At 43.8% G+C, this 11,903-nt stretch overlaps 1 protein-coding gene across 1 annotated transcript in view; it reads right to left on the bottom strand.

Annotated features, from left to right (window-relative positions):
* Window positions 1–857: 857 nt before the first annotated feature.
* Window positions 858–11,903, bottom strand: part of CUNH14orf39 (chromosome unknown C14orf39 homolog) — a 50,849-nt gene continuing 39,803 nt past the window's right edge. Inside the window, exons 14-17 of the mRNA XM_029912087.1 lie at window positions 10,298–10,461; window positions 8,286–8,421; window positions 6,544–6,601; window positions 858–1,060 (exon numbers count right to left, since the gene is read on the bottom strand). Coding sequence (XP_029767947.1) covers window positions 858–1,060; window positions 6,544–6,601; window positions 8,286–8,421; window positions 10,298–10,461 — 561 coding nt within the window. The remainder of the gene's footprint in view (window positions 1,061–6,543; window positions 6,602–8,285; window positions 8,422–10,297; window positions 10,462–11,903) is intronic.

Genomic DNA, 11,903 nt, shown 5'->3' with positions numbered 1-11,903 from the left:
TATAGCCCATAGGTTTGAGCTTCACACACAACTTAGGTGGCCGAATGCCTGTCTTCCCGGGGTTTGTGAATTGCTCTGGGGTTTAAGTGGGTGTTTTGTGCATCACAGTGGTCCCAAAACTGGTATTTAGGCACTTAACTCCTTTTGTGCGTTCAGGCCAAAGTACCAAATACTCTAATTACAGAATTACTTCAGTTTGCAAAGTTGACTAAAACACTCACTCACAAAACCATATACGATAATTGACAAACAAGTTTATTTTAAAAATGTGTACATTTTTACTTTAAATGAGACAATCAGCCGATTTCTGAATGCTGTATTTAGCCCAATAAACAAATTCAAACAGTGTTTAATGCTGCAGTAAAATGGTTAATTTTTTTTTTTTTACAATAAATGAGTTAACTAAAACCATACAAAACAGTATTTATACCACTGACAACAAGTGTTCTGTTGCTATAACTGACACCAAAACCAGCCTCTATTTTTTGATATCATACATTTAATTTATTCAACATGGAGGTTTAATACTCAGTAAAAGGTACTGAATTAACTGAATATGTTATTGCCTGTTGACATTTTTGCTGTTTATGTTAACGTGTGCAAGTTAAAGGAGAGCTTATCAAAAGGTTTCATGCACACAATACATTAAATCATTAAAAGTGATAAAATAAAAATAAAAACATCTCAGAGCATGTATGATTAGTGGAGAATATTTAAATGCTCTTGATGCAAGTACAGTAATGTCACCTTACATTAAATGACAGAGAAGTGAAATGTTATGAATTTTTCTTAAGTTGCTGAAAACAAGGGTCAAGGCTAAGCAGCAAAAATACACAAAAGGAAGTCAAGAAATGTATTTAAAAGAGTGTAAATGGCTTTGTATTTTGTGATGAAGAGTGAAAACCTTTCAGAGAGGAAGAATGTGATGATCTCTGATCCTGTCCAAATGCAAATGGAAAGCTGAAGTCATCTTTTCCATCCCCATATTCATGAGAAGACGACTCTGACGGAAAGGAAAATGTAAACGCATCTTCATTTTCCGATTTCCCAAATAAGCTTCCTACAGGGAAAACATATTTTAATTAGTCTGTTAAAATAAGATTTCATCTAATTTAAGAGGATTGCAATCAACAGGCTGTATTTCTGAAATAATGTACTGTACTTTAACATCCTGTTGAATATCAGCATACAATGGCATGTTTATTCATGCATTAGAAATGGAGCTCCCATTACTGAGACACTGCGTTCAATGAAGGCTAGCAAGACAGTTGCATCTAATTGATTAGAGGCTTTCATGGTGTTCTATAGCGCCCTTCCTGATGGTCCACAGAATGAAATATTTTGAGACAAGCTGTAGAGGGATTGGGTGTTGAGAGGGGAGATGGTCCATAAAAGAGCTCTTTTCTTATAAAGTGGTCACAAAATGAAAAGCCCCACTGATGGAAGATTGAGTTCACTACGTCTGGACAAAGGGACCACTCGTGGCCGTGGAACAACTTGCTGAGATGATCTGCCAACTCGTTCTGCACTCCAGGGAGGTACAATGCTTGCAGGTGTATCGAGTGTTCTACACAGAAGTCCCACAGAATGAAGGCTTCCTGGCACAGGGGAGAGGAGCGTGTACCCCCCAGTTTGTTGATATAGAACATTGCCGTGGTGTTGTCTGTCATCACTGATACACATCTCCCTGCTAGGTGGGCTGTGAAAGTCTGACATGCCAGGTGCACTGCTCTCAACTCTCTGACATTGATGTGTAGAGCGAGACCTGCCTGAGACTAGAGGCCCTGTGCTCTGAGGTCTCTCAAATGTGCCCCCCAGCCCAAGTCTGACGCATCTGTCACTAGCGAGAGGGATGGCGAAGGGGACCCCTGCACATACTACCTGTGGGTTGAGCCACCACAGGAGGGAGTCGAGGCAGGGTTACAATCCTGTCCAAACTGTCCCGGACTGGCCGATACACTGACGCTAGGCACGACTGAAGAGGTCGAAGTCTGAGTCTGGCATGCTGTACTACGTAGGTACAAGCCACCATGTGTCCCAGGAGTTTCAGGCAATTCCTTGCTATGGTGGTGGGGAACTGCCTGAGACCTTGTATGATGTCGCCCAGGGACTGAAACCTTGCTTCCGGGAGGTATACCCTGGTTTGTGTCTAGTCCAGTACTGCCCCCTATGAACTCTATCCTCTGAACCGGGGACAGTGTTGATTTCCCCTTGTTCAGAAGGAGGCCCAGTTCGTCGAATGTCATTCTTATGAAGTCGACCTGTGCCTCCACTTGAGACCTGGAGCAGCCCTTGATCAGCCAGTCGTCTAGGTACGGGAACACCCGTACCTGCCGCTTCGCGGGAACTCGGCCATGCACTTGGTGAACACTCGAGGTGCCACTGACAGGCCAAAAGGGAGGACTATGAACTGATAGTGGTTGTTGTTCACCACAAACCTGAGGTATTTTCTGTGGGGCGGAATTATCGCTATGTGAAAGTATGCGTCCTTCAAGTCAAGGGCAGCATACCAGTTTCTTGGATCCAATGAAGGGACGATGGAGGCCAAAGACACCATGCGGAACTTGAGCTTCTTCACAAACTTGTTGAGTTCTCGCAGGTCTAGGGTGGGCCTGAGCCCACCTTTGGCTTTCGGTATTAGGAAATACCGGGAATAGAAATCCCTGCCCCTTTGCTCATGAAGAACCTCTTCCACTGCCCCTAGCGAAAGGAGTGCACCTCCTGTATAAGGATTTGCTCATGAGAGGGGTCCCTGAAGAGGAAAGGGGAAGGGGGTTGGAAGGGTGGGAGGGCACAGAATTGGATGGAGTATCCCCTGTCTACCGTGCGGAGCACCCAGCGGTCCAAAGTGATACGGGACCATGCATGGTAGAAAGGGGACAGTCAGGACAAAAAGGTAAGGCGGGGTAGATCCAGTTCTTGTACTGGTGCACCATCCTTGACTGCACCCTCAAAAGGCCGGTCTGGGGCCGGAAGGTGGCTTGGGATGGCCAGAGCCCTGGCCCAAGGATGGGTGCAGTCTTTTCCTGCCACTCCTATTCCTCCTCCAAGTGTCCTGCTGGTTCTGCAGTTGGTAGAACCACAATGGAGGCTGTGGCCCTTAAGTCCTTTAGACTGTGGAGTCTTATCTGTTTTGTCATAAAAGAGGGCCGAAGTGGGCCGAGGGATGTGCTGGCCACTGCTTCCCGCAGTCCCCATTGGCCTGGAGCGCCAAACCATGGCCAGTGGGAGCCGCGATTGGCCGAACCTGCAGATGCGGCAGGTAAACAAACCGGCCCGGCCCGCCAGGGTGCTTACCCAGGCGGGCCGCGTGCCAAAGGTTGCCGATCCCTGGATCAGACCTTCCTCCCAAATAGGTCTAGTTTTTTAGCGTCCCTATTTTTAGGGGAGGGCCCCTGGTAGCCCTGGCGCTTGTGCTAATTAGCTGCATCAACCACCAGGGAATTGGGGGTGTGTGTGTGTAAATAAGTGTTCATATCCCTTTGAGGGGACAAAGTACCGCATTTCATTTCTCTTGGCCATAGGGTCAGATAGGCCGGGATCTGCCACAAGGTCTTTGTGGTCTCAGCAATGGTCTTAATTAACGGCAGGGCAACGTGAGAGTGCCCGGAGGGGGCAAGGATATCAACCATAGGGTTGGCATCCTCTACCTCCTCCTCTGCCTGGATACCTAGGTTCTGGGACCACCCGTCGCAGCAGCTATTGTAGGACCCTGCTGTCCTCCAAGGCTGGGGCCGTCGATGTCCCTGCCACGGTCTCATCTGGGGAGGATGAGGAGGAAAATCCTGGCAATGGGCCCTGCTCACTTCCCTCAGTGCCCAGGGGCTCACACTGCACCCGGTATTGCTGTGCCACCACGTCCGTAGCCTGCGGTGCCAGGGCCACTGGAACCGAGATCATCGGTGCTGATGCTGGTGGTGCCAAGGTTGCTGATGCCGTCAGTGTCGAGGTCAGTAGTGTTGGTGCCAGCGCCGCAGGCGAAGGGAGGGGCGTTTGTGGCGCTGCTGCCTGTGGTGCTGACGGTGCCTGCGGAGGGATGAAGGAAGCCGACGATACTGATGCGGATCTGGACCTCGACCCCTGGTTCTGTCCCTGGCTCTGATGATACGCCCACCGTGTCCAGAAGGGCCACTGAGTCGGGGGTTGCCACTGCAGTGGCCACGGCGCCGGATAGGGCTGGCGGTCACGCTGGGACCTGGACCTTCTGTTCCTGGTCCTATCAAAGTGGTAGGATTCCGACTCCGAGGTCTCCAAGAAGGAGGACCATGGAGGAGCGGTACTCCGTGGTGCCGGCGAGCGGTGCCGAGAACTGGGGGACCAGTGCAGTTCCCCCACGTGGGCAGACTGTGCCGGGGAGAGGTGCGTTGGAGATGAGGATCGGCGCACCATCATTGCCGGCTTGCCCCTTGATGGGATCGGGGGCCGGGTGATCACCGGCGACTTGTCTTCCTCTGCGGGGAGGACGGCGCTGTAAGGCGCATAAGGTCCTGAGCCGCCTTGAATGCCTCCGGCGTTGAGGGGAGCTGGAGCTGCCCGCCATGTCGGTCCGGAGAGCGGTGAGGGTTTGAACTCTACTGGACCCCGGAGGAAGTGGGAGTCGACAAGACCCTAAGAGGAGGAGGAGTCGAGGTGACATGGCCTGAATCGGGTCTCCTTGCCGAAAGCTCCCTGGGCTTGGAGAGGGGAGAGTGACCCCCTCTCTGGACTTTTCTTTTTCTGGGGCACCAGAGACTGAGACCGGTGCCTGACAGAAGACTGTCTATGGGTGGAGCTGTGGCAGTGCTGTGACTCCTTGGGGTCCTTCCTCGGCACCGGCTCACACACCATCAGTGCCAGAGCACTGCGCACCAATGGGGAGGTGCTGGGCGTGGGTTCTGCCGATCCCGGGATGGATTGTGGCCAGAGTGCCGCCTCCATTATAAGGATCTTGAGCCTTTGCTCCTGGTCTCTTTAGGTCCTATGGCAGAACCCTTTGCAAATTCTGCACCTCTCCTTCTGGTGGCTCTCCCCGAGACACCGCAGGCAGGAAGGGTGCAGGTTGCTCTTAGGCATAAATTTTCCACAGTCCTCGCAGAGCTTGAACCCTCGGGACCGGGGCATACCCCTGTACCGGGGGAGCATTGGTGGGGGGGGAACCCCCGAAAGGAAACTTATGAACTACTACTAATACTAACTAACACTAGTAACTACTAAGAACTATAAACACGAAGAGTGGACACTGCCCAAATGCGCTGGCAAAGCAAGAGCAACAGTTTGTTCCAGCTAGCCGTCACCGGCGGTAAGAAGGAACTGGGGAGGACGGGGCGGCAGGGTCCTATATTGGGTGCCACGAAGGCACAACTCCAGGGGGCGCCCAGGCCGACCCTATGGACACTGCTAAGGAAAAAATCTTCCAGCTGTCATGCACATGGCGTGCACACACCTGATTGGAATTGACATGAACATGCAGTTGAAGAAGAACCACTGCTACAGATAAAAGAACTATTTAACTATCAGAGTTTTGAATTTCATAACGTGGAATTACACACTTTCCCATACCAAAAAAAAAAAAATCTTAAAAAGGAGTTTAATCCCACAGACATGTGATAAAGATGAGTCTTGTATCACACATATGTATATAGTTATATATACCTGCTTTGCTATAGTCTAACAGATAATGACTGGCCTGTGAAGTTCTAGTGCTCCAAATGAGATGAGATGATAATTCCCACTGTGAGGTTAGAGAGAGACAGAGGGTGAAATCCTGGCACAAAGCTCCCATTGACTTCAGTGAGGGTAGGCTGTCAACAAGAGGGTACAAGCAGAATAGCTCCCTTGATTTCACTGGAGCAATGTTGATTTTCACCAGTTGAGGACCTGGCCCAGAAGGTCTGATTTTCCTCTCATTCACATCAATTTTACATTGATTTAGACAGAAGGAAGTAAGAGCAGAGTCAGGTCCAAGGATTTCACTAACAACATGGAAACATTACTTGCACTTTAGAAAGAGATGTCCAAAGATACACAACTTCTCCTTCTTACACTGATAGCCCAAAATGTTACTAACAGACCCAATGTGCAATTACAATGAACTGGAAGCCTTGGGGTAACCCATAGGCATTTAGCTGTGCTGGTTCACATTTAATAGGACAGAAATTAGGTTTTTTAATGAGTGACAAAGCTCTCAGAATTGCTTCTTTCACCTTGGTGTTCTATCTCAGGGTTTGTTCCAAGTACATCTAATGCCAGACTTCTCACTGCCCCTCCACCGCCTCCCTCTCTCCTCCTACATCTTCTTGCCTCCTCTTTCATGTAAATGTTGTCCAGTCTTTGTGGCTCTCTGATGTAATATTCAGGGACATATTTTGTGCTGTTTCAAATACACATATATACAATGGGCCACAAATTACAGGGTCACCGTTTTATCATTGCACCATTATTGAACAACATTTCTGTCAATCAGGGATCTCTTCTTGAACAGAGCCACAAGTTTAAATGATCAATTACATTAATATGAACAGAATAAACTGGTATATAAAAGTACTTTTCACTTTCAAAGCTTACCAATATCTTTGTGTGGGGAAATAGGGTTTACGTTTCCTGCAGAATAACTTTCATCAGTCTGAAACATAGTAGCCATTATATTTAACAGATGAGAAAACTACAACATAAACTAGAATACTGATATAAGCATTGATTAATTTTACATAATTTCATAATGATTAAAGTTTTTAATTTAGCTAAATTGTTACATTTAAAGACATTAAAATAGTGTGTTTTACCTCTTCAGTCAATATTTAAAGATACAAATGATTCAACCACTACAGTGGTAACTAGTAAAACTACAGTACAATAAAATCAACTTTTGACCAGCTTCTAATTCCGGCAGCATATTCCTGCAAAGGGCTAATGTTGTTATCATTCCATCTTTAATTCCAAAAAGTAATCAATAACTCACAGAAAGACGGCATCCAAAGTCACCCTATTGGATAGCCTTTATATGACTATTCTTTGGTGTATGAAGCTATATCATACACTGCAAAGAGCTACTGCAGTAAAATGTTGTTGTAATATGATCTCCATGCCATGGGTGCAGAGGACTGGACTAGATGGTCTCAAGGTCCCTTCCAGTCCTACAATTCTATGATTCTTCTGTTGAATGACATTTGAGCACAAGCACTCACTACTCTAGTAAGCCATTTTATACAGATGTTCCGATTAATTACTAATCTTTCCATATGGCTTCTGAAAAGTTCTATAGAGTAGAGAACATGAGGGGATCAATCCTCAGCTGCTCTGTGCAGCTGAGGTGTGAAGATGGGGAACAGGGAGGCAAAAATGGCTCCATGCTACATTTGTGACTCCCCATCTCTGGGAGCAGCAGGGGGCTGGTTCAGCTCCTAGTGCAAATTAAACAACCTAAGCTCTCCGTGGAGTTCTAGCCATGTCCTTTTGCCCCAGGCCAGATCTGCCAGGCTTACACGTGGCAGTGGGACTACACAACAGGGCCATCCCACAACAGAAATTCAACCAAAAGATAACTTGGGGTGACGTCATATTCATATTCAGGGCTTGAAAAATCCATTTGCTCTGCATGAGTAGGAAACTTTCCCATGTAAATGATATCACCTTCTGCAGAAGCTAAGCTTTCTTTAATTTTTTTTTTTTAAATAAGCCCTAATGTACGGTGGCAAAGTAAGCCTTCTAAACTGGAACTGAGTGTTACTAATGCATTGTTTGCTTGTATCTGCAAAGTCCTGTCAGTTTTCACTGCTGTTTTTCAAGTTGATAAGAATCAAAGCAATTTCCTTCTGCTGCCTCTTTGGAAACCTAAGCAGAGGCTGGCACTTGAGCTATACCCTGGGGAGGGGGACACAACAGTGAAGGCTGAAGGAAGAGAAGAGTAGCGGAACCACCCCCTCTTTCCCTTGTTCAGGAGCCAGAAGTGGCAGAAGGGTCCTTGGCCCAGATCCTCAAAGGTATTTAAGTGCCTCATTCCCATCAGAATTAGGCACCTAAATACCTTTGAGAATCTGAGCCCTGTTGCTTTCCATTATACCAAAAGCACAAGGGCCAGCCCCAGCGAGAAAAAAAATCATACCTGGTCAGAAATTCTCTTACTGGGATTAGCAGTAGAAAAGCACTGCCAAAGGATATATTTTATAAAAGTAAACAAGCTAGTAAACAAGTGACAATGTAAGTGAACACAAAGGATGCTGGAAACCTTCTACACAATCAACCAAGTTTTCTGAGAATACTTCACTTTGTGAAAATCAACTGATCATATCTTTAAGATTCAATATTACCTGGTCTGATGAATTTTCTGCTCCGAATACAGATGAGTCAAATAAATTAAAGCCAGGTGACTTCTGGGCACAGGGCATAAGAAAAGAAAAAGCAGGTGATTTTGGTGCTGGTCCTTCACAACCTAAATTATGATTCCTGTAATGAAAGAAAGGAAGAAACACTGTAAGAAAGCATTTTATATTGAGAGTTATAAAACAGACCCTATGATTTAATAAAAGATCCTTAGGTACACTGGGTTTGATTCCGATCTCACAATGGTTTTACGCTGGTGTAACTTCATTGACTTTAACAGAGTTACTCCTGATTTACACCTATGTGAAATCAGAACCAGGCTTCTTGTTCTACTTTCCTCTATCTGTCATTAATTCCTGGTCCTTACACCAACACTTGCTTCCTGTAGTACAAAGTAGGTAAGAATATTATTCATAAGAACATAAGAACAGCCATACTAGGTCAGACCAAAGGTCCATTTAGCCCAGTATCCTGTCTTCCGACAGTGGCCAATGCCAGGTGCCTCAGAGGGAATGAACAGAACAGGTAACCATCAAGTGATCCATTCCCTGTCACCCATCCGAAGCTTCTGACAAACAGCGGCTAGGGACATCATTCCTGAACCTGGACCCATTGATGGACCTATCCTCCATGAATTTATGTAGTTCTTTTTTGAACCCTGTTATAGTCTTGGCCTTCACAACATCCTCTGGCAAAGAGTTCCACAGATTGACTGTGCATTGTGTGAAGAAATACTTCCTTTTGTTTGTTTTAAACCTGCTGCCTATTAATTTCATTTGGTGACCCCTAGTTCTTGTGTTATGAGGAGTAAATAACACTTCCTTATTTACTTTCTCCACACCAGTGATGATTTTATAAACCTCTATCATATCCTCCCTTAGTTGTCTCTTTTCCAAGCTGAAAAGTCCCAGTCTTATTAACCTCTCCTCATATGGAAGCTGTTCCTTGCCCCTAATAATTTTTGTTGCCCTTTTCTGAACCTTTTCAAATTCCAATATATCTTTTTTGAGATGGGCGACTCGAAGCATGTCACATGTTTCTCCCCCGAACAGATGCCCCAAGCAAAGAGTTTAAGAAAGAAAAACCACACAGTCTAGCAACTTTTTCATTAGATTAAAAAAAATGTTCATCCTTTGAATGTTTCCCACAGTCATAAATAACCCCTGTCTATGGAGTTTTTTCCCACCAGGAGAAGCAGAGTGAGTTCATTGTAGCCAGTCAGAGCAAAAGATCAAACATTGGTTCTTATTTACAGACAAATGCTGTAATACCAAAATCAATAATATACTGTAAAAATATCCCTTAACAGAAGGACTTCCATACCAGGGGAAACATTCAAACTTGTTACAAATGTGTGGCAGGAAATTGGAAGTAAAAAACAAAAACAAAAAAATAATCAACCAAATACAATCTCATATAAGCAAATTCTCAATAAGAGAAAGCAGTAATGCTGAAAAAGATTTTGTGTGCTGGAGAGCTAGTTACACATGAATTTCAAATCTAATATGGCAGCAAAAGAAGCCAGTGTAATTTTGGGCTACATAAACAGGCAGATCTTTTTCTCCTGCAGATTCTGTAGTTAAGAAATAATATCAGATTTATGTCTTCCCAATCATTTCCATGGCGATAGAGTGTGAGATCATAAATGCAGGATTATGATTTCATTTCAGTATCATGGAGAATAAGAAGCTAGATTCTGGGGGAGAAGGCCCTTATTTAGGCATTAATGCCTCAAATAAAGCAAAAAACCCCCAAAGAATAACTGCCCAGTACACTGTTGAACGTATAAATGTTCTCTTTCAAGTCTGCTTCAGTATGAATGTCCCTCTGAAACAAAATTCTATTTGCTATCATAATAATTTTAATAAAACCTGAACATTGTTCAGCACTGTCTTGCAGGAAAAAATTGTTTTTGCATAGCAAAATTAATCAAAATGTTTATAAAATGCACATCAACATGACATGGCTCATAAAAAAATCAATAAAATTAAAATCCTACAATTCAAATGGAGGAGTTTTAGGGAACTGGGCTTTCTTCCCATTAGATTCTGATGTTCTTATAAATAAAGGCATCTCAGGGGTTTTCAGAAAATGTTCAGTACTTCCTTCTGCTGCTTCAGGATTATCCTCACTTGACTTAATAAAACACTCTGTGTGTACATTCTGTTAAAAAGAAATGTCACATAATAAAAAGCACGCTTATGGCATTTACATCTTTTACAAAATGTCAATAGTCCTTTTAGCAATAAATATATTGACTGTATTTTTGTCTCCTTTGTTTAGGTAAAAAGTTTAATATTTATAAAAAATAAGCTATTTAATCAACTATTTAATAAGCTATTTAATCAACTGCTAAAATTGTAATATCTTTTATTTTTTATTGGACCACCTTCTGTTGATGAAAGAGGCAAGCTTTCAAGTTTACCCAGGACTCGAAAGCTTGTCACTGTCACCAACAGAAGTTGGTCCAATAAAAGATATTACCTCACCCACCTGGTATCTCTAATATCCTGGGACCAACATCACTACATCTGCACACTATAGTTACCTTTGCATATTAAACTATGTGGTTTACCAAAAAATCATATCTGGATTGAGACCATATATTAAAAATTGCAGCACAAAAAGAAATTTGGGAAACTTATAAAAAGACTGAAAATAGGGATTTAGAATGGAAGAGCCACCTCAGCCTTACCCATCTGTAACAGAGCACTACATTTCTCACAGTGGAACTATTTAGATTTGATGCTTTTAATAGCAGTGGAAAGGGATAACCTTTCAGTACTCTCCAGTGGAATTAGGGGACATCACCATGAGAACATACCTTAGTTCACTGAGACTCTCTCTTCCCAAAGAAAAGGTTAGATGAGAATGGACACTTGAACTCTGAGCAGGAAATCTCAACCAGGACACAGGTGATTTTTGTAAAGGAGATCCTTCTCCACGAGCAGCACTCAAAATGAGAGCTTTTAATAGAACTTAAAACATAGATCTGATGGGTGAAAGTTGACACTAGACAAATTCAGACTGAAAATAAGGTGTCAACTTTTTAACAGTGAGGGTAACTAAGCATTGGAGCAATTTACCAATGATCATGGTGGAGTCTACATTTCTGGCAAATTTTAAATCAAGACTGGATTTTTTTTAAAAAATGCTGTGTCTGGTCAAAAGGAATTATTTTGGGGAAGTTCTATGACGTGAGTTATACTGGAGGTCAGACTTGGTCCCTTCTGTCCTTGGAATCTATGAACCTCAGTAAATGGAATCCTATATTTGGAAGACAGAGCCAAGTAGAACAACTACAAAAATTCTACTGTGATAACTGTATGGAACGTTGGCTATGAAATAAAAAGGTATAAACACACTCCAAGTTTCAGTAGCCTGATAAAGGATTCCAGGATTTGGCTTATTTAGTCAAAACTGACCTCTACCATGTAACTCTTTTCCCATGAATAAAGAGGCCTTTGCTGCCTGTTCTTAATGAACCAAATCCTACAGTAACTCAGGCAAAAATTGCATTGATCTGAAAACTCAATGAGTTTTACCATGACAAGTTACAAAGTGCAATCTTGTTAGTTTAACAGAGTTAAAGTTCAGTTTTTCCC

The sequence above is a fragment of the Terrapene carolina genome, unplaced genomic scaffold (assembly GCF_002925995.2).
Source record: "Terrapene carolina triunguis isolate 2854851 unplaced genomic scaffold, T_m_triunguis-2.0 Scaffold189, whole genome shotgun sequence".
Lineage (NCBI taxonomy): Eukaryota > Metazoa > Chordata > Testudines > Emydidae > Terrapene > Terrapene triunguis.
Note: the sequence above shows the minus strand (reverse complement) of the source record. Positions and strands in the feature narration are given on the sequence as shown.